Genomic DNA, 22,469 nt, shown 5'->3' with positions numbered 1-22,469 from the left:
ATTGCTTGCGCATATTTGCAAAATGGATGGAATGCGAAGCAATTAGTTTTAATGATGTGAAAGACAAATCTGCATGACAGCAATTACTGCCACAATGTGTTCAACCGCCCAGAGGCAGGGCCCAGAGACAACACAGACAGGCAGCGACAGTGTGCGCCGTGGCCACTCAACAGGCTTCATGTGGGGCAACATGCCAGGACCCGAGTCACTGACCTGTTCTCTCTATTGTCAGCACAGGCGACATGTTTGTCTGGTGTCATTGCTGTGCCTCAGGTCACACGTGACGAGAACAAACACATATCCCATCGTAAGCCAGTCGGGATTCTCCATTTATCTGTTATTTTTCCGTCCTGTGCTGTTTCTCATTTCACTTCAGATGTTTATTTGGGGAATGTAGTTTAACACATTACCAAGCCTTCCCCTGCAGCACAATTTCACTGAAAGTTTAGCCTTTTGGATCAACCACTTTATCCCCAAAGTTGAGGTTAAACAGACTCAGGACAAGGCAGTGGCACTCATCCAGACTGTACTTTAGTGAGATGATGCATTTAACTCCTCGCCAAAGAGAACTCATGCAATTCCTTCTTTATCCCATGATGGAAAATTTACATCAGAAACCAAGTTATACAAATGCGCAACCACATGTCTCCAAATGTGTACACTTCATCAAAAATAGAGGCTACATTTTCCTCAGGGTCATTAAAACAAAATGCTTGAGTGATAAAGTTGGTTTAAATACAATTAGCGTCAGCCTAAAGCAGAAGAAAATAATGATTGTCTGATACTTAATCCCTCAATTTGTTATTCTTATCATACGACAGGCTGACGATGCAAGTGTAAGTGGTATTTTTTTAATTAGAATGGGTAGAAACAAAAATCCAAAGCTTGATTTAGCCTCTTTTGTGGGTTTATATCAGTGGAAATAGTTTTTGTCATGTTTCTCCCTGTCACATTAAGCTTACATTGTCACTAAGAGCATTTTCATGGCCCAGCATGCTTTCACTCAACACCAAGAGAAACATAAAGTGGCCCCAGAGTCTGAGCTGTATCGCAATAACAGGAAATGTGCAGCAGGTAGAGCGCTGTTCACACCAAGTGGGGCCCTTTTTGAAACTGCCAGCACTCCTCACTGCCAAGAGCTGTGGCAGTGTTCCTGCCTGCGATCTGTCAGTGTCCACAGCATCTGTGTCAATAGCATTCCATAGCCATGTTGACAGAGCGCCACTGTTTGCTTTAGCCACCACAGACCAGTGGCCTGATTTACTGTTTGAGGACAATGTCATAAATCCCCAAGTGCTGTCTACTACATACATTCGTGTCACAAGATCGAGAGCTCGTTTACTTCAAATTGCGTGCCGCTCATCTTTCAGCACTTTGAGTATCTGGGTTGTGATGGGAGCTTTCTGGGGTGGGATGGTAGAGTGACAAAGATTATTTTTCCATGACCAAGAAATGACCTCAGCCCTGTGTGTTTTCAGACTATTGATAAATATTATGCAAACATACATCTTTTAGTGCAGTAGTCCCTTCACTTTGTGTTTGTTTTTCAAATAAAGACACAGGCCATTTCTTTGATGAAGTGTTGGCTCTTTGCAGTCAGCCTTCAGCAACCACTTTTCCCATTCGCTCATTTTGTTATGACCTCTATTTTTACTACCCTTTTTTTTTAGCCTGTGTTACAGAGAAGGCACACACTTGATACTGGATCAGTGACAAAAGATATTTTTAGGAAATCTTTCAGTGTAGAAATGCCTTTAACTCAGCGAGAAATTGAATAAGGATTTAATGTAAGTCATCATATACATTTAGACTAAACAGGGCTGTTAGAGACTCAAGAGAAATGAGACATGACAGCCCCTCCAGGCTCTCTGAAAATGACAGAAAGGGACTAAGACATAAAACTAATGGCCCTGTGATTGAATCAATTTAAAGTGAACCCTGTTGTTGAAATCAGGGGAAGATATTTCTGCTACTACTCTTTCATGCAAGGAGGGCAAAGGCTTAAACATGACCTGCTGAAAAACTCGATCTCTTTCTGTGCTCTCTCTTCAGCTGACTGCCAGCCCCCCTGCCAGAACAGAGGCTCCTGCAGCCGTCCACATACCTGTGTGTGTCGCTCAGGCTTCCAGGGCCCCCGCTGTGAGGAGGTGGCCCCAGAGCAGGTGTACATCCGCGATGGAGGCAGCCTGAGGCGCATCCAACCCGGGACCAACCCTTTCCAGAAAGACCAACCACGGAGAAGGCCCTCAGAAAGGCAGGTCATTGATACTACCAAGGTTCAGACCCCACGACCTGCAACCACCAGACAGCCTGTCCATCCTGTGTAAGTACAGCAGCTGCTTGTCTGTAAAACCACTTGTAAACAGCGAGAGAGAACCTCGTGTTTGCTAAACATAGATGAGTCAAAAAGTTGCATTTAAGGACAAGTAATTCATTGACTTTCCCAGTGATGTTCCTGCTACATTCACACAGGATTAAACACAAATTAGAACTGTGATTAGCCAATTGGTCAAAAGTCTAGAAAAACTCAGTAAGCAGTCAAGATTGAACACTGTTTATTTTGAACAGCATCACAGCAGCAGTTGGTAAATGGGGTGAATTTAGCGTACAGAAAGTACAATATGTAACATTAGCAGTTCTAGCACCATTGACTGTTGATTTCTTTGCAGGTTAGCATCCAGATTTATGTGCTAAAAATTGTCACTCAGTGTAATATGTAGGAGTGTTACAAAATATTGATACACTGAAATATTGCATTTCATGGTATGATAATTTATCCATTCTTTTAAAAGGAACCCTGCATGTTCAGACAAGTCCATCTTGTTGGATAGATATTTGTACCTCTCAAATGCAAGTGAACTAAAAATCTCTCTAAATACCCCATATATCTGCATTGTGAGTAAATTTGAGCTCATAAACTCAGTGGTAGTGTGACGTAATAATTCTGCACGCTCCCTATGAGCTCCTCACCTTTGCCAGAGCTAAGCAGACGGTAAGCTGCTTGCAGCTGTTGCTGACATGATGATAAAACTTTATTCCAGACTCAGGTCTATATGAAATACATACAAAAACACAGACAATACAAAAACAACACAAATAGCTTTAAAACGCATACAGGCATCTGTTCCTGTGCTTCCAGAAGAATGACGTATATTTTGTGTCACTTTGTGCAGGCATCGTTAGGGCCATAATGATTTCATTCTTTGACTGGCTAAGTTGACACATAAAACTGTAGATAAACTTTCTAAGAACAGCATGAAAAGTGGGCACATTACTGCTTACAAACATATGGCTTGCACTTGTCCATCTTGGATGCCTGAGTAAAATCCTAAATGCATCATTATATGCCACCTAGCGTTTTTTCATTTTTGCAACACTGTACCTGCACCATAGGTGTGCTGTATACAGTGAAGTACAATATGACCTAAACAAAGCAATCTTGACATCTTCAGTACACTTATTGAATTAACATGCAAGCATGTTGGCTTGTGCATAGAGTTTGTAGTACTGACGCTGGATGTCATCATCATCACATAAATCATCTCTGATTATGTGGCAAAGATATCTGAATTTGTTCATAACTCCAAGCACCTGGTCTGCAAGCACAAAAGAAGGAAAATTTGATTTCTTGTCCTCCTTGGATTTCACAGTTAAAATAACACTCTTTTTCGAATTAAACATATCATACTGCACACCATAGCAGGAACAGATTCTAAGCAGTTGCTGCATACCAACACTAGAGGGCAAGATAATAAACAGGTCATCAGCATATACCAGGTGATTGATAAGCTTCTTTCCCACCATACATCTAGTTATACACTGATTTAACTTTCTAGACAAATCATCCATATACAGATTGAAAAGTACAGGTGATAAAACTTCTCCTTGTCTCACACCATTGGTCACTAGGAAAGGTGCAGATGTACTTGTACCTCATCGAAAATGCATGGTTTGGTGTGTATACCAGTACTGCAAAATTCTTATCATATAAGGTGGAACCCCTCACTCATGAAGTGTGGCAAATAGCTTTCCATGATTGACTCTGTCAAATGCTCTGGATGCATCCAGGAAATATAAAATAATTGTACTATTTTTTCATCTATACATACTAACCATCTCTTTCAGTGCATAAATACAAAAATCTGTGCCATGCTTACTTTTAAAACCAAACTGGTTGTCGATGGTGATTATATAGTGTTGGAGTCTATCCAAAAGAATTTGTTCCAGCACTTTGGAAAGTACACTTGCCAAAGCAAGTATATATAGTTTTTATACTATAGTTTTCTATGCTAGTTATCTTTTCAGTTTTATCTTGGGCAACAGGTACTAAAACTACAGCAAGTATAGAGTCTGGTAATACTCCATGCATTAACCGTTTACCTTCTGACCTGGCGCCAGCGCTGTATTTTATATGTCTGGAGTGTTATTACCGTAACTCTGTCAAAGTTTGTCAGATCAGAAAATTCCAATGGCGGTGGAAAGCTGAGAATTATGGGCATGCGCACATATATGGTTCATTATGGTACTCGCGACCATATGATGTGGGCATTCATAGCAAAACACTGTAGCAAAACACCAGAAGTATCGCGAGACCGCTACACGGATTCTCAACAGTGTAACTCCTCGAAAGTTTGCTTAATCTAAAAAATTCCAACACTGACAGAGAGCTGAGAATCTGTGCTTTCTGGCAATATATGATGTGTGGTATATATATTACAGTAATGTCGAACTGCACCGTAAAAATGGCAGCTTTGGCAGAAGACGAGTGAGAAAGGAGAGTGAAGGAAGAGAGTGAAAGGAGAGCGAGCGAGAGTGGTGTTTTGTTTTTCAAAAAAATAGCGTTAGAATGTGGCATTTGTGTGTGTCTGTCATGTGCAATAACAATATGTTATTTGAGAATGTTGAGAATACATTTTTCCACCTTTATTTGCACTAATTTTCGCCTATGTATATAGTTATCTTTTGCACTGTTTTGCACACCCAGAGTCCTAGACGCAAAAAATGACTGGTGATTGTTCTAAACATGTATAGGTTCACATTTCAAATGTCAAATCAGAACTTCATGAGCAATAACAAAATTTCTTCTCATAAATGCCATGAAAAACAAATCCATTTTTGTGTTTTTCTTCTTTTAAACTGCTGACAAGTCCATATAATAATAATAATAATAATAATAATGTTTATTTATATAGCGCTTATCAAAACCAAGTTACAAAGTGCCTGACAAAAACATCAAAGTTCATCAGTGAAAAACACAATAAAAAGAAAATAATCATCAATAAAAAAATGAAAGAATACACCAGCAACAAGTTAGACAGACTAGATAGAAGAATAAAAAGAAAAGAAAAATTGGATGTAATGCTAAGAACCTTGACCAATGAAAAAACATTGATATAAACAAGGGATCATAAGTAAAACACAGTTCACAAGAAGGCTTTCTGATAAAGATATGTTTTTAAAAGGGATTTGAAAGAAGACACTAATGTCGCTAGTCTGAGATCCTCAGGCAGGTCGTTCCGTAGCCGAGGTGCCCTACTAGCAAATGCTCTGTTGCCTTTGGTTTTAAAGTTTGAGGTGGGAACAATATTGAGGTTCCTGCCTGAGGATCTCAGGCTGCGCACTGGATGGTAAGGGGACAACAGCTCAGATATATGTACAGGGGCCAGACAGTGAAGTGCTTTTAGAGTAAGAAGTAAAATCTAAAATCAATCCTGAATGAAATGGGCAGCCAGTGCAGTGTCATTAAAACAGGAGTAATATGCTCTCTTACCTTGGTTTTAGTTAAAAGTCTTGCAGCTTAATTTTGTACTGTTTGGAGACGTTTTATTAATTTCTGATTAACACCTGTTAAAAGACCAATACAATAATCCAGTCTTGAAGAGATAAAAGCATGAGTAATGGTTTGTGTGTCATTAAAAGTCAGTGCTGGATGGTTTTGTTGAGATGTTTTTCAAATGTGAGGCTGCTGTCAAAAATTACACCAAGGTTTCTGACATGGGGTTTCACATTTACTGACAGAGAACCGAGGGAGGACTTTATAGTGTGATGGAATTTATCTGGGTGATAAAGTGATTAAAGTTTCTGTTTTGTCAGGATTCAGTTTTAAAAAGTTTGCAGACATCCACATTGAAATATCATTTAGACAGTTTGTAAGTTCAGAAAGATTTGTGCTGATGTTTGATTTCACTGGAAGATACAACTGTGTGTCATCAGCATAACAGTGGAATGAAATATTGTGTCTCCGTAAAATTTGGCCTAGCGGTAACATTTATAATGAAAATAGAATTGGTCCTAAAATTGAACCCTGTAGGACTCCACAGCTCAGTCCAGAGTGAGGGGACACATTTTCAGAAATTGACACAAAAAAACTTTCTATCCGATAAATATGAATGAAACCATTTCAGAGCTGTCCCTGATAAACCAACCCAGTTCTGCAGCCTTTTAGTCAGAATTCTGTGGTCTACAGTATCAAAGGCAGCACTTAAATCTATCAAAACAAGGACAGATCACATCAGCATCAGCCATTCTAAAAAGATCATTTGTCACCCTAATAATATAACGTGCAATCATCATTAACCAGATGTTGAAAAGTCAAGTTCAAGTACTCCTGGGAAAAGGGACCAAAGCTCTCAGACTTAAGGCTTTTCCTGACTATTTTACAGCCATAACTAGAAAAGCACTCAGAGAGCGCTTATCTCCGCCATCAGCCCTATCTCCCAATAGTGAAGAATCCTTTAAAAACATTCCTGGATTCAGATGGTGATACAGATGACTCCCAAAATCTAATTCGCCTATTACTCCCTCCCTGGTGGGGTGGAGACACAGTGAGGCAAAGCATTGGCTTCGCTACGTGTTGAATGTCATGGCGGAAGCACCCATGGTCTCACCGGACGACTGGAAGTCATGGCAGATGGTGAATATTCTTCTATTCCTCCCAGCATTGTGAGTATTCTCGCTACAGTTCACTTTCTTTCTCTCTGTTACACTCCGACAGGCTTCAGCTTGAGCAGCCGTTTTCTGCTTGGTCCTAGTGCACAACCTGTTTCCATTTGATATAGCGTAACATTGTTTTTGGATGGTAAAAACTGCAGGGGACCAAAACTGCCTTTTTAAAAAGTGCAGGGGACATCCCCCCCCCCCCAAATTACGTCCTAGTCTCCAACAATAAATTCATCACCACTTACACAGTTGAAAATATCACAATAATTTTTCCTCCATAGCTCGGCAACATTCTCAGATCCAGATATACCAGAGATGCTAGATCAGGGGTTCTCGAAGTTTTGATAGCTGAGGGCCAATTTAGGAACCCAACATTGGACTGAGGGCCCCAAAGGAAAAAATAATGGAAAAAAAACAGAAAAAAAAATCCCATTTGTAATCATTTTAATGACCAGGTTGCATCTCTACAGTTTACATTTATTGGTCTGCATCCAGTAATGTGCAATAAACACATTTTAATTTATAATGAGGCTAAACCTGGCAAAATTTGAGAAAACCTTGAGAAACATTGTAATGCACACAAAATCCCTGGGGTTTTCTGCCCTCTACAGTCAAATTTGGATATAACAGTCCTGTGTGCAGTCCATTTCAGAATATATGTCAGTCTTTAGTCAGTCTCAGGGTGCCTTGCTTCCTGTCTTAACAATTGCGGGCCACCAGAAATGTTTCTGCGGGCCGCCATTGGCTCGTGGGCCGCACTTTGAGAACTTATGTACTTATGATGAACCTATGATGTCACCCAGTTGTTGAAAGCTTCTTTAGTTTCCGCATGTAATTCCCACACATATTCATTCCACCCAGGCTTTATATTATGTTTAACCCTTTTATGACAGAATTATTTGCTGTCATTCACTAGACACTGCACAATGGCTTCAAACATGGTACACAGATCCAGAGTTTGCTGCGTGTTTGTTCTGTCTACCCGTCAAAGCTCTGTCATTCCTCCTATGTTTTACCTTAATGAAACTCCCTACAAGTGACTGGATTCAGTGTATCGTGGAAGCTTGCCAGGAGCTTTTCAAAATAAAAGCAGTATGTCCATACAAACAAAGTTTCTCCAAAGAAATGCTAAAGTGGACTTTTGCTTTGAAAAGCGCAAACCGGAAGTGCTTTGGTACTGTGTTTATCTTTACCTGAACCGTGTGGAAACAGAAAGCTTCATAAAGAGTAGAAGTTCAGGGAACAACTTTATTAAACAGACCCATTATAGCTCATGGCCTTTATCTGGTTCATCAAGAAACTGATTTTAAACATATTCTACTGATGTGGATTTAAATATTTGCTACAACAAGGTAAATATGGCTCTGTATTTACCATTTTCCTGTCAAGATGGACAGATAGCCGCTCGTGGTGGAAATAAAAATTAGAAAACCCTCAAATTTTAAAATTCTCAGTGTGTGAGATGTACAGCCTCTCTGAGAATCAGCCCTAACACTGGCTGCCAGTCTGAAACAGCAGTTACTGCATAGAAACAGTGAGGAGCGCTGCGAAACTGTGACATCACAGCGCCAGCACGGACCAAAACATGGCGGCCTCCTGGTGGGTTTATAAACTCAAATTACTCAAAATGCAGATATCTAGTGAGTTTTTTAGTTCAATATACATACTAGAGATACAAAAACCTATCCAACAAGATGAACTTGTCTGATAATGCAGGGTTCCTTTTGGGTATTTTGAAGTAAAAATTTGCTACCTCACTAATGGGACAATTATATATTTTTTTCAGAAACCATTTTTAACATCAAACCTCATTTTATTACATCTTGCATGCCATTTTTCTTCTGGCATTGTTTTTCTGTTGAAAAAACAGCAAAACAGCTAATATAGAAGGAAAAGCTTTCCTTGTTTTGGCTTGTTCTTAAGGGTCAAATTATGATGTCATTAATGTCATTATGATTTTTCATCTCTTAACCTTACTAGCAAAAATAAATGTACAATTGCCTCACAGTATTTGTATATCTGAATATTATTGTTATTGTAGGTCACATTTCACAATCAGTATCTTATCACATTGTATCCTTATTTAGCCTGCAATCCCCCCATCCAGTTTCATGTATCACTGCTGTCATACAGGCTGGTGCACAGAAAAGTGAGATATGACTGCTCTTGAACAAACAGTAGTTCTTAGATCCCTGCTTACTGCTGGTTTTGTTTATAGCTGCAATAAATCAAACCAGATGAAAGGGTTCATATGTTAAATCTTTAATTCTCTCTGAGTAAATAAAGTACTAAACACAGTTTGTCCGCTTTGCTGCCATGTTTAAAAAGCATTAGAGTAAATCTTTAAAATGTAGGAAAATATACCGTGATTTACTAGACAGAAGTATTAACCCATACTGTTTTCTTTGAAAGTAAAGTCAGAGGATTATATTTTCTTTAGACTTTGAACGTCTTGGTTTCTTCTTTGATTTACTGGAATAACTGTGACTATTATGTATCCAACTAATAATTGCTCAGTCAAAGGACTATGTCAGCAAACTCTCTAAAGACTGCTAATCAGAGGGGCTTAATAGTTTCTTGGCTTGAACTCTGACCATTTTAGTTCCAGTCTTTTTGGAAGTTTTTTGGCCTTGATTAATGTCTTTGCCATACTCTTGATCAAGGACGCCGAGAGCGAATAATTGTTTCTGTGAGCACTTTGATGAGTCTTTATTACTTGCAGCCGAACACTATCTTGTCAAATGTGATGCATTTTAGGCTTGGACCCAGGGCTTTTTAGTCCGCACACAGTTGGTGAAATTGCTTTAATTTGTTTTGGCAGTGATTGCTTTTTAGCCAGTTTGTCATGTGAGTAATTTTCTTGACTTAACCACTTTAACATTCCCAGTTACAACTGATGTTTATGGTGCTCATCATGCTAATTTTCATGGTTTTAAGTCATTTTTTTCCCCTGGTGTTATTGAATTACGCCCTCTGAGCCACCCACATGTTTTTGGTAGCTTTGTGAAACTCCACTAAGCAATTTGGCAGATGGTTCATAAAGAAGTTTAATACATCCTCCTTCCTAAAACGATTAATGTGGAGTCGTTGTAAATCTTCTAATCGATACAAGCCCTCTGAAAGCTGCACAGTTGCTTTGCATATGTTTGCTTTGTTCTTTACTTAGAGCATTTTTGTGTCCTGAGTCACACATCAGATACAAATAGAAAACGAAAACACTGTCAAAAGCGCAGACAGTGGTCCTGACTCACAAATGCCCCTACTATGACTGGGATGATTGCTCATTTTTCTGCTGAAGCTGACTAACTGTTCCTAAGAGGTGCTGTTAAGTCCAAGATGAGCCATTTCCCTCTGCTAGAGCGCAAAATTTCCAAGCATGCAGCCCAGACTAATCCAATTATCAGTCGTTGTAACCAAATTTTCCGGACAGAAGGAAAACGTCTGCCAGAATTGTTGAATGTCTTCACCTCAAAATGAGCCAAACAAATATTGAAACAGTCGACTCTCCTTCATTGATACGTCCAAGAATCTATTTGGGAGCTTGTGTAATTCACATTTAAAAAAAACATCCATGCGAATGTTGAACATACTCTCGGCCCAGAATGATCTTTCAGGGGTGGAACAGTTTTCCCCCTAGAGAGGTGGTGGATGCAAGTCTCGGTTTCATATATCGGGGCTGAGGTTCCACTGTTTCCAAAGCCAGGAAAGCACGAGCAACGTGAGGTCACTAAGAGTGAGACAACAGCAGAGCCAAGGCTCAATTAAAGAGTAAGAAGAGGAGCAGGGAGGACAGACATTCGGATGGAGATAGATCATATTGGTCTTGCCCCCACTTATTCACCCAAGGGAGATAAAGGCCACCCTGAACATGCAGCACCCAGCCAGTCTTCTTTTAATTTTCCCCTACTTGAGAAGGTGTGAGGAACTATATATGTCTTTCTTGGAGCACACTTGACTTGTTATGTCAGCAGCACCCTGTTACTGACCCGGCCTGTCAAGCGGCGCCAAGAATAAGAAATAGTGCAGAGGAGGAATGAGACAGACAAGGAGGGAAAGAACACAAAGAATGATAATACAAGGAAATGATAATTAGGAAGAGAGAAAGTCATTTCTCTGTAGAAGATAAAGTGACAGTATATGTTTGAATTTATGAAACTTGAGCTATCTGTACCTGCAGCTTTGCTTGTCATGTCAATGCTCCCAAACCCTCAAACACGTGCAGCTACAGACGGGATCTTTGATTTTGGTGTTGAGCAATCAGAAGTGATTTTATGGTCTAGTTATTCTGTTCTGGGGTGATTTTATTTACTAAACTATTACCTCAATAACCAAACAAAAGGATTTCAAAATCATCCTACTATTTCCATGGTAGCCATCAAAATAATTTTGTTTTTGTTAACATTTAAGTTAAGTTGTTCACTTTTCTGTGGTGTGGCTTCATCAGTAGAATTTTGAAATACATACCATAATTGAGTTGACATCTTTAAACATCTTTAGGCATCACATCCTAACAGAACCCCTCATCATTAAGTGGTAATTACATTTTTTGACACCTTTCCAATGGTTTGGACAAAAAATGTTTTATTAGAAATTAAGGATGGTTTCACATTAGGGATCTGGGTCCAAGTACATTTGACCCCAAAGTCTGGTTCCATTTGGTCAGTCTGACCACATGCCATATTTGGGCAGTGGCCCATATTGCCTTCAAGAGGTGGTCTCAGGCATGATTCATGTTGACTCAGACACTGTACAGAGATGTGAATGTAACCAAACCTTGAATACAAGGTGCTTGTCAGTGAGTAGAGTTGTGAAGTCAATTCTAAATGCCCATTGTATCTGCACAGCATGGACCCATTTCATCCTCAGAGTAGCACTGTAGATGTGTTAATATGAAGATGGTCTTTGTCGACAAGGGGTTTAACAGTTCTGAGGCCAACCAACAGAGCTCTGTTCGTACCTCTGTTCTTGGGTCCTGGTTTGGTTTGGGCTCGGTTCATGGGCAAAAAAGGAACATAATATCCCAGATGTATAGGCCTAATTCTAGGTTCCACTCATTAATTACTTTTAATCTGACTGTAGTGTGGTGTACAGTTTAATCCTTTGATCCTGTGATAGTTGGTAAAGCCTGTAGTGTATTGAACAAATAAAAAAAAAAATTGAAAAAAATGCAAAATACAAAGCAACACAGAAATGAATAGTCTATAATCTCCTAATCTCCATAATCTGTTAAGGCTGTTTCTTGCTGTTCTTCGTTTGATTATAAGCAGTTAGCTTATAGCACATAAGCTCATCACTGCTACCTATATTGGCAGTTGATACTGTTATCTGGGATTGCCGTTTTTCCATTCAGACCATACAGTAGACTGTAGAAAGAATTCAGATATATTCGGCATACGACTATGTGCTACAGGTGTGCGGTTAAATGCCTACGTTGTTCTGTGATGCACACGCGAGGCATACCTGCTCCCACAGCTGGCGGAGCGAGTGGTTTGTGATGGACAGCTCAGACTGAGTCCAGTCAATAGCACGTTTAGCTCTAGTATTATGCGTAGCCAGGTAACTAACCGAATGTCACCTGTTGAAACTAAGCATGGTTAGCAGGCAAAAACATGTGTTGTTTCCTCTCAAAGTTTGACGGCTGTACAGCAACAAAGCCAGTGTGCCATCTCTGTCAGCCTGCCTGGGGCTTTTAACACCAGCCAAGTGCTGCTTTGGCTGGTCTCAGTTTGTCTGGAGCCCAGCGCTGCAAGCCTTTATATTATAAGGGCTTAAACAACTGTTTAAAGGTCTATTTTAACTTCTGACTTTCTTTTCTAAGTCCAGGATCCAGGCTGCGATGTTAAATGAGGTCAAACATAATTTTTTTTTTCTGTGTTCCTATGCTTAGATATAAATTGAGTATGCCATCAAAGACTTGTTTTAAGGGGAGAAGGTGTTAACAACACTTGAATTTGGAGGGTTAGGGTGAAAAGCATTATCGCTTTTTAGTTTTGTAATACCGCGATATAATACTGTTACCATCCAAAGCAAGAAAAACACCATGATATGATTTCAAGGCCATATCGCCTGTGTGCTCGAAATTGTGTCCCCCAAACTGATGAATACAAATACCGTTACACCTCTCTTGTTGACATCTTCAAAATAATTCTGCCACCCAATGTTTCAGACTGTGTACATACACAATATTTTCCTCAGAGCAGAACTTTGAATCTGCTCAACATTCTCCAGACAGCCCAATATATAGACACACATCCGTCTTCTTGTCATCCACACACCAGCTTTTCCCCTCCTCTTTCTTTCTTTCTTTCTTTCTTTCTTTCTTTCTTTCTTTCTTTCTTTCTTTCTTTCTTTCTTTTTTAGGATCCCCATTAGCACTAGCAAACAAACTGGCTATCCTTCCTTGGGTGTTTCTTCCTCATTGTGTGTTTGCGGATGACTTCGCTCATCAGCAGCACCTACAATCTATTTTTACAGCCACTGAGTAGTGTAGAGGAAGCTTGATGTTAATTACATCACAAATCAAAACGATCAACACAGAGATTGCACAGAGTGTCTGGTTATTATTGATTTTCATTGTTTTTTAACAGTTTGTTTGTATTTTCTTTTTTCTACAACAATAGTTAAGATGGGGGATGGGGTGTCATGTCAAGGTGGCTACCTTAACCATAAAGAGTGGCCAGACTTATCTGCCATAATTGGTGGTCACCTGACAACATGTAAGCTTAAATAAATCACTGTATGCAGATTTATAATGCGAGTGAAGCTGAAGTTCCTCAACGTCATCTCCGAAGTCCAACTCCATTCTCACTTTTCAAGTTGCTCCTTGGACTTTATAGAAGAGGAATGCACAGAAAAGGAACTCTTGCTGCTACATAGGTCTGTTATTGCAAACCAGTGGCTAAACCAGAAGCAAGAAGCAAGTGAAGAAAAGTTTATGTTCACCTTCTGAGACTATAAGGTCACCAGATATTAGCCAGTGGGTTCAAAGGTTGCTGTTGCTGTCAGATGTTGTTCTGTACAGCCTTCTGAAATACTAATTCAGAAGATAAGCTGCTTTATAATGCCTTCTGAATGAATGCAGCAGATTCATGACTGACAGGCAGTCTGAAATATTGTCTTTTTGGGATGGACAAAACATATGAGAGGACTTCTGTTTAGTGGGATTTAGGGGCATGGGAATACTCCACACCCTACTCCCTCTTCTTGTATTCCTGTCTGCAGTCTTCCGTTTCTCCTCTGACCATTTGAACTGCCTCCCAAATGTCCCAGCTGCCTGTTCTGCAGGATTAAAACTGTAAAATTCAAAATAGTTACATCCTTTACACAGCTGGCAAACAAATAAGCGTTTCCTCCTCTGACCTCACTGAACGTGTTTCACTATAAGACAGTGTTTTCTGTGAGCGCTATGCTCAGCATTATAGAGAGAGGCTTGTCCCTGTCAGCAGTAGATCCCTGTAGATCACAGCTTGTCTGTCAGCTCCCAGAATGAAGGTCAGGGCCAGTCGTGAACACTCCCGGCTAAGCTGGAACTGTGATAACGCACAGAGGACATATTCAGCACCTCCTATGAGTCCTTCATATCAACTGTATACCCCCACTGCTCTCTGACATCAGGCCTCTGCAGGAAACAGAGCAGGGCCGAGCAGGATGTGCGCGCAGTGTGCAGGTTGTCCCTCCAAAGGTCATCTCTCTCTGGTCTGTGTTACATAACCAGACCGAGCACTGCTGGCAACAGATACCTGGATAACAGAGCTTTACTGTAATAATGCATACAGCTGAAGTTGTATTGTTTTTGCAGTAGAGCTAAAAGATACAGTGGATTAGATAGCCAGACCATACTGATGAAAATATTTCAGAGTAGGAAGGCTTGGGGAGAAGTTTGCTGATAGAAATGCTTTAAAGTTGTCCTATAACTGTACTGTGTTTGATGCCACAAAGGTGGACCATTTATCTAAACCATTGGCTTCCAACCTTGGGAAGGTGGAGAGTGAAGGGGGCTTTGCACACTCTGAAGTAGTCAGTTAGATTTGCACATATTTACAAAAAAACACAATAGCACACTTGCTGCATACTTTATTCAAATGTATTTGTGTAGGAACAGTTGTAGTCATATTTTCTTGGACAGTTGTTAGTGAAATCATCTGAATTTATCTCAATTTTTTGACAACAATCCATTACTTTATTTTTCTGTTGGTCTTTGGAGGGTTAAGCTTTTCTTAGATACAAGTAAGGGTGGCTCCAAGGAGCCACTTTTAACCTTTTCTGTTGCCATGAAAGTCGTTCATCAAAACTTACCCTTTATGTCATCTTTAGCTCTTTTTATTTTATTTTATTTTTTTTTAGCATGCCCTGTTGAAGACTATGAAGTTGAAAGGCACAAGTGTCAAACCCATATTTGAAAGGATATTTTAACTCTTTTTCAATACAGTTTTTGAACACAAAGCAGACACCGTATCATCGCCTGTTTAGGTTGAATGATCTGTCCTTGAATCCATAGAGGACCTGCCTTTGATAACTTAGCTGGTGAAGTACCTCTCTTCAGCCATTCTGTTGGTATTTGTGCTTTTTTAGAGCTCTTTTAAGGTACAGATTTTCTGTATACCTTTCCTAACAATATCACTGCCTCAAAAAATAGCCTTGAGTCATCGTGCCAGAAGAGATTAACACTGCGCTGACCGATCAAAATGTGTGAAGGCACAGATTACTTCATAATAAGAACAGTGCTTTCTAGTTTCACTGTTTTGTCTCGCCAGTTGTAAAACATCAATTCCTTTAAACCACTGTTTGGTGTTTTGATAAACCCTCAGACTGATGGATTTGTTAATGAAGTCATTGTTCCTGGATTCCATCATAATTTCATCATCTCAACAATACTTGTAATAACAACCCAAATAACATAGCCTGTTTTGTCCTCTTATTGCAAAGCTTGTTTGAGCTTAAAAGGCCAGTAAGGTAAAGGCCTGACCTTAGAAAGTTGATCAGGTAGTGGCCATTAACCAGATTAAACATTTTGTCTTTGTCTATATAATTTTGTAGCTCAAGGAGTCTACACTAAGTTTCTTTTTTATGCCTCTGAACTGAGCCATTATGTGTTTTTAGTTGTCTTTCTGCACATCCATATGTACGTACTGTCCCTCTGCTTAAACTTTACACAAATGTCTCTGAATAAAAAATTAATTTATCAGATTTTAGAAGTAGTAAGTTAAAGGTCACATATTATGCAAACTGCACTTTCTCAGGCTTCTCTAGTAAAAATATATACCCCTGGTCCGTCCTCAGTCCCCCCAAGAATCTTGGGATTTCTACTTTTGCTATGGTGTCATTAAGAGCAGCCAGTGAGGCAGTGAGCTGTCCAGCACGTCATTCTTCACGAGATAAATGAATCAGTATCAAAGAAGAAAAGGAGCCAAAATGAGAGGGAGAGACGCTGATGTGTTGTCATGGTTACACAGATGCCAAGAGAGGTACTGACTATTTGATTGTATTAAATGACATAAATATATCCGTAAATCATTCCACTTTTTGCCATGTGTTTCACAAGCTGCTTCTCTTTGCTTTCATACTGCAAAAGAACTTCGAACTGAGACCCCTGCTTTCAAGCCGACCAGAGTTAGCTTGTTTGGGACGCACCAGAGTTTGAAGGGGCTGTCACACCACTCAAACTGACCCAGGCCAGAGTTTGTTTAAAGTGGACCAGACAACTCTAGTGGGAATGTGACCTTAAACAGACTTTCCCTGTCTGGCAACTGTATACCTTGTGCATTTAATGGCCAGGCAGTAATTGTATTATCACAATGTATTGCTAACTCATTTTTACCCTTACAGTTCTTCCATGCTGTTTATCAACCTGCAGAGGATTAATTCTTTACTGTGAAGTAAACAGAACATTGGGTAAATCAAAGATAGATAATTAAATAATACAAATGCCTGAGTCTAGTTATTAAATATCAAAGGAGAATTTTACACGAAGCAGCTGAAAACATTTTCTATGAATGAGAAGACAGAATGATTAAATGAATGTCTCTTTTCTCCCATCAATGTTTGTTTATTTAAACTGTTTCATATTTAATCTCTGTGAATCAGTGTCTTGGCCCATTACATAAAGTTAATTGCTGTAAAATTTTGCAAAGTGCAATTTACTTCAGGAATGATTACTAATTTGGTCCCACCCAGTAACATATTAAGCCAGTAAAGAAAAACAAAAACACCCAGTGACGTGGAGCAGCACGACCCTAAAGAGGGTGATGTATAAATGTTCTCTGCGTTAACTGTTATGCTTATATCAGACTCCACTGTTTGCATGGTGGTGAGTAATCAGGCTGGCGGTTATGTGGCTTGTTGACTCAAGGCTTTGCACATAGCCGCACAGCCGTTTCTCAGAGGAAACTGCGGTCATAGTGGGAGTTCTCCCTGTTAATCATGGATCACTGGTTGCTTTCACTCCCACTCCAGACCAAACCACACCACCAGCGCTGACGGGAGCCGCTGTCGGAAACCTTCAGGTCACCTCAGCACCTGTGTAGAAATATTATTTTACCATCATGACCAATTTTCGTCTTAATAATGATCGCTGAAGAATATGAGGTATCAGGTGTGGCAGAGATTTTTAACATGTGATCGTAAAAGTTGAAAGGCGGGATTGGAAATTCACTCAACAGGATCTCATTACTCAATTGAGAGGATAATAAATTAAAAGGGTCGCTCAAACCTAAAGTAGCATTCCACCCCCGAACACTTTTAATGTCTTTGATCAGATGTGCTTTCTTAAGATGAAAATATAAATGTAAACATTCAGCCTGGGAAAGTTTTCCTACTGTATCACCTGGCAGACTGCTTTGTGACAAAGAGGATGTGTTCAGAATCATCCTGTTGTGTCCTTTTTGGCTGCTGCCAAAACAGAGGAGGCCTGCAGACAGGGAGCTGGGCTGGAGTACAGTAGAGGGGTAAAGTGCAGGGTAATTCCCACAAGTTCCTGTGATCTCCCATGAATAGGGCTGGCTTCTAAGCCATGACTGTGTCCAGAGCTGTGATTTGTGACCTTGCAATGGTAGACTGGGAATTAAGGGGGTCAGGTTAGTGTGTTTGACTTTGTACAAACTCTACCTTTGCTCTGACTGGATTACCTGGTGGTTATTTCCACTTGTGATATGTCTTGGCTAAGAACCATGCTTTACATCCCCAACCATGGTTATGGGTTTTATAGTGACAATATGTATCTCTACTACTGTGGGTCAGCTTTGCAGCCCACATTGTCTTTAGGTAAACTTGCAGCTGGATTGGTGGTAAAGTTGAAAATCTTTCAATTAAAGGTTGGCTTTTTGATTATCTACATCAGCAGTCCACATGATAAAATGTCCTTAGACAATACCCTGAACCCCAAATTGCTCCTGTTAGCATTGTCAGTGGTGTGTAAATGTTTATGTATTGGATGATTTAGTACTTATAGTCACTTTACAATGTACTCCACCATCAGTGCATGGGTGTTTGTTAGGATGGCTGACTGTAGAAGCACCATAAGTGGTCATAAAACTAAAAATGAACTATACAAGTGAAGTCCATTTACTGTTTTATCAGTTGGTGGTTGAAAATTAGGCTAGTTAAATTATGCACATTTCTGTACTGTATTTTTTTTAATGGGACAAAGCTTACCAGACAGCAGTAGTGACCAAGCCAGATCTGGAAAAATTAGTGAGTCTCGCTCAACAAACACAGAGCCAAACGAGTCCCATGAGCATTTGGCTTCCTGCTAGGCCAGAGGGAACAAAGGACCATAGAGAACTCAGCACTCAGCGTGGGACAGATATGTCTTTCTCTCCATCCAAACCCCATCCGAAACACACTCTCTGAGCTTAGCGTTAGTAGCCAAATCCTGCTCATCATGCAGGCTGTACAAATGCAGCTGTCCGAGAGACAATTACTCTAAGGCTGTCATAGGAAGAAGGGGTGATTATCCCAGTTTGCACTTCAGCCCTTGCTCCGGAGCTGAGGCAGATGGAGGCAGCATCAATCAGGCTCATCTCCTAGATATGGATTGTGATGTTGAAAGCTTGAATTAGTAGTATGGCTCTGTGTGGGACCACTTTATCCAGTTGGATGTCAGGATTCAGGGCTCCTGTGGGGCCATACGCTGGAGAAGGCCCACATCTTCTCCACATCAGTCCATATCTAAATGCCAAAATGTGCATCTAGAATTAGCCCTCTTGTTCTTGAAGCTCTGATGAAGTTTCATGGCCTTTAGAACTGATGTTACATCCTTGTTCAGAGTTCTCCTAACCTACTTGAAGAGCTGTCTGACTTCCTATTGAGCAGTCTGACATATGACACCAACCAGCCTGAGCAAAGCCTCAGTCAGCACTTTGTAACAGCTCTTCCTGTCTTTTGGCATTTTACTAAGTGAATGATCAGAGCAGCTCCAGTAAACCTAAGCATATTGAATGGCCTCTCAGTTCACCATGCCTACAGGCGTTTTGATTCAAGCCTCTGAACCACAGCAACCACACTGCTTCGCTTCCATCCAGAATCAGGCCTTTTTGGACTTGAAGAGATTTATAACTCAATTTTTTGAATGTTGAGGTGAAAACAGACAGATTGGCACTGCTGCTGCCCCCCCTAGAGATGTAAAGGGAACCATTTTTTTTCCCAGCTCTTGGTCTGTGATTAGATAGACGTGGTGGTCATATGTTTTGATCATGTAGTGCCTGAAAACCTCAATGAGGTCAAATTCACAGCAAATCTATTTTCATGCAGGAACTGTGGAAGTAATACCTCTAAAATGAAGTGGAACTTCATCCTTTAATTTGTCTGAGTACAGCTATAGATGATCCAAATAATAGTCTTTGCTAAATACATTTCTCAAGAATCTTTGCTGCTTTCAATTCTGCACTAGGCCCAGTTGTTGCTCCATGTAAGCCTCATCCCCCTGGGGCGAGAAAAAAATAAAAACTTTCTGAATCAATCCAACCCGACTCTAATTCAGTTTCACCCAAGCTCTGGCTGCTACTACCGGGATTCCTGGAAGGCTGTCCAGACAGAGAGAACATGATTTAATCCAGCCTCAGTGGCTGGTGCGATAAGCCCTCAGACACACCCAGATTTTCACAAGGGGGAAATATTCTGCCAGGACCCACAATTATCCGAGTCATAATGACTAGAGATGTTATCAAAAAGAGACCAGGCTTTAATTGCACACTGATGTTAGGTCTTTTGCAGCCGTAGAGCACTTGAGAAGAACTTGTCCTTGTTTTAGGAGAAAGAGACTTGTTGTTGAAGCACTGCATATGTTTCTTGGACTCGGTGTTTTCCTGTTATTCTTAGTTTATAGTTTTGCAAACGTTGGCACTAGTGGCAATGTTACATTACATTTCCATAGAGAATTCAGTCAAAACTTAATAATTTTGGGTTTGTTTTTTGAGAATACTGACTTTTTACAGAGTAGGAGATGATAACACTATTCATTTATTATTCATTTATCCAAGAACCAAATCAGATCTGTTGATCTACTGTGGGCGGCAGTAGGTCAGTCTGTTGGGACTTGGACTGGGAACAAGAGAGTGCTTGGTTCAAGTCACATAACAAACCAAATATGGAAATTGGGTCTTGTTACTGTTGAGATGCCAATTCACTTCTTGAGGACTGCAGAGGTGCCCTTTAGTAAGACCCCAAACCCCCAGCTGCTTTGGGTACCAGTCAGCCTCCTCACTCTTACTTCTCTTCATTAAAGGGGACATATTATGCAAAAATCACTTTTTCAGGCTTTTCTAACAAAAATATGTGCCGCTGGCCTGTCCATTGTCCATCCCCTCTCTCCCTCTCTTTCTCCACCTTTCAGTGTGCTGAAACAAGCCGTTCTCAGATTATATCCCTGGTGACCTCACATGGGGAGTAAGCACCAGCCCCCAGGTTTGGTCGGCCTTCCCCCACTTGGAGGAAAGTTCCGCCCTCCTCTCCTGATCCTCTCAGCTGCCAGCTGAGATGCTGGATAGCTCAGTGCGTTACCCTGCTGACTACGGTCTAGGAGATTGATGGTTTCGAAGCTAGCCAGGTCCTAAACTTTGGACAAAAGTGTCTGTAACATTAGGAGTGCCACATCCATTTCCTGAGAGGGGCGTGGTCATGGGCGGAGTCAGACAGCTCATTAAAGCCACAGACACAGAAACAGCTCGTTCTGAGAAGGGCTGAAACAGAGGGGTTTTAGACATGCAAAAAATCCTATACTGGAGTGTTGTTTTCAGCAATAAACTTCACAGGCATGTTTTGGGGACTCCTGAGACCAATATAATTTTGTCTTAAAAGGGTAAAATATGTCCCCTTTAATGCATGCCTAAAAATTCTGCTAGTGCAGGCCTGTGTGTGTCCATCCATAGCATGTTTGAAATAACAGAATGGATATTTTAAAGTTCCTCAGGATTAAATAAGCACATAAAACCAACCTTGCTATAATGTTTTGATGAACAGGTAAAGACCTTTTGTCTGATAGATTCTAGAAGGTTTTGCGTGTTTTTAGCACTTCATTTGTTGATTATTCAAATGTACTTCATTTTAGTGTTAGCTGACCCTCTTCCTCATTTTAGGTTTCCTTTACTGGCTCCCTGTGGGTTTCAGAATTGATCTAACATACAGTGGCAAAAAAGTGTGACAAACACAGTGAGCTTAACCTAATACCACACAAAAGATCATATCATCATATCACGTGTCTTTATTAAACATAGCCATTAAACATTCACAGTGCAGCTGGAAAAAGGAAGTGAACCCTGGATTTGGTTGAACCTCCTTTGACAACAATAAACCAGGCATTTCCAGTAGCTGCTAATCAGACCTGCACAATGTACAGGAGGAATTTTGGACCATTCTTCCTTATAGAACTGCTTCAGCTCACACAAATTCTTGGACTGTCTGGTGTGAACAGGTCATTTCACAGCATCTCTATTTAATTCAGGTTTGGGCTCTGACTGGGCCACTCCAAAAGGTGAATTTTGAGGGTTTTTTTTTTTTTTTTTTTTTTTTGAAGACATGCTGTAGTAGATTTACTTTGATGTTTAGAGTAATTTCCCTGCTCCATCACCCATCTTCTTCTGAGTAGACAGTCATCCTGTATCTATCCTGTAGGATATGTTGATAAACTTGAGAATTAATTAACCCCCTCAGTGATGACAAGTAGCCCGGGCCCCAAGTAGCCCCAAATCATGATGCTCCCTCTACCGTACTTCACTGTGGGGATGATGTCTTAATGCTGGCATGTGGTACCTTTTTTTTTAATGCTGAGCCACTATTGCATGTTCTTCCCAAACAATTCAGTCTTAGTTTTATCATTCCACAAAACATTCTTGCAGTTGCCCAGAGTGTTAAGGTGCTCCTTGGCAAATTTCAAGTATGTGGTGTCCTGCCATGGACACCATGCATGTTAAATCATTTGCCAACAGTAGACAAATGGACAGAGAAATTGACAAGTTCCAATGACTGCATTAAGCCTTTAGCTGTTACTCTAGGGTTCTTTTTTACCTCTGAGAATTCTGCGTTGTGCCCTTAGAGCC

General features: G+C 40.3%; 1 protein-coding gene across 1 annotated transcript in view; it reads left to right on the top strand.

Moving 5' to 3' along the window:
- The window catches only part of LOC121526055 (latent-transforming growth factor beta-binding protein 2-like), a 133,918-nt gene that overhangs the window by 14,259 nt on the left and 97,190 nt on the right, over positions 1-22,469 (top strand). Inside the window, exon 3 of the mRNA XM_041812342.1 lies at positions 2,053-2,323. Coding sequence (XP_041668276.1) covers positions 2,053-2,323 — 271 coding nt within the window. The remainder of the gene's footprint in view (positions 1-2,052; positions 2,324-22,469) is intronic.

This window comes from Cheilinus undulatus, linkage group 18, assembly GCF_018320785.1.
Source record: "Cheilinus undulatus linkage group 18, ASM1832078v1, whole genome shotgun sequence".
Taxonomy (NCBI): Eukaryota; Metazoa; Chordata; class Actinopteri; order Labriformes; family Labridae; genus Cheilinus; species Cheilinus undulatus.
The sequence above is the reverse complement of the archived record's forward strand: the minus strand, read 5'-3'. Positions and strand labels throughout refer to the sequence as shown.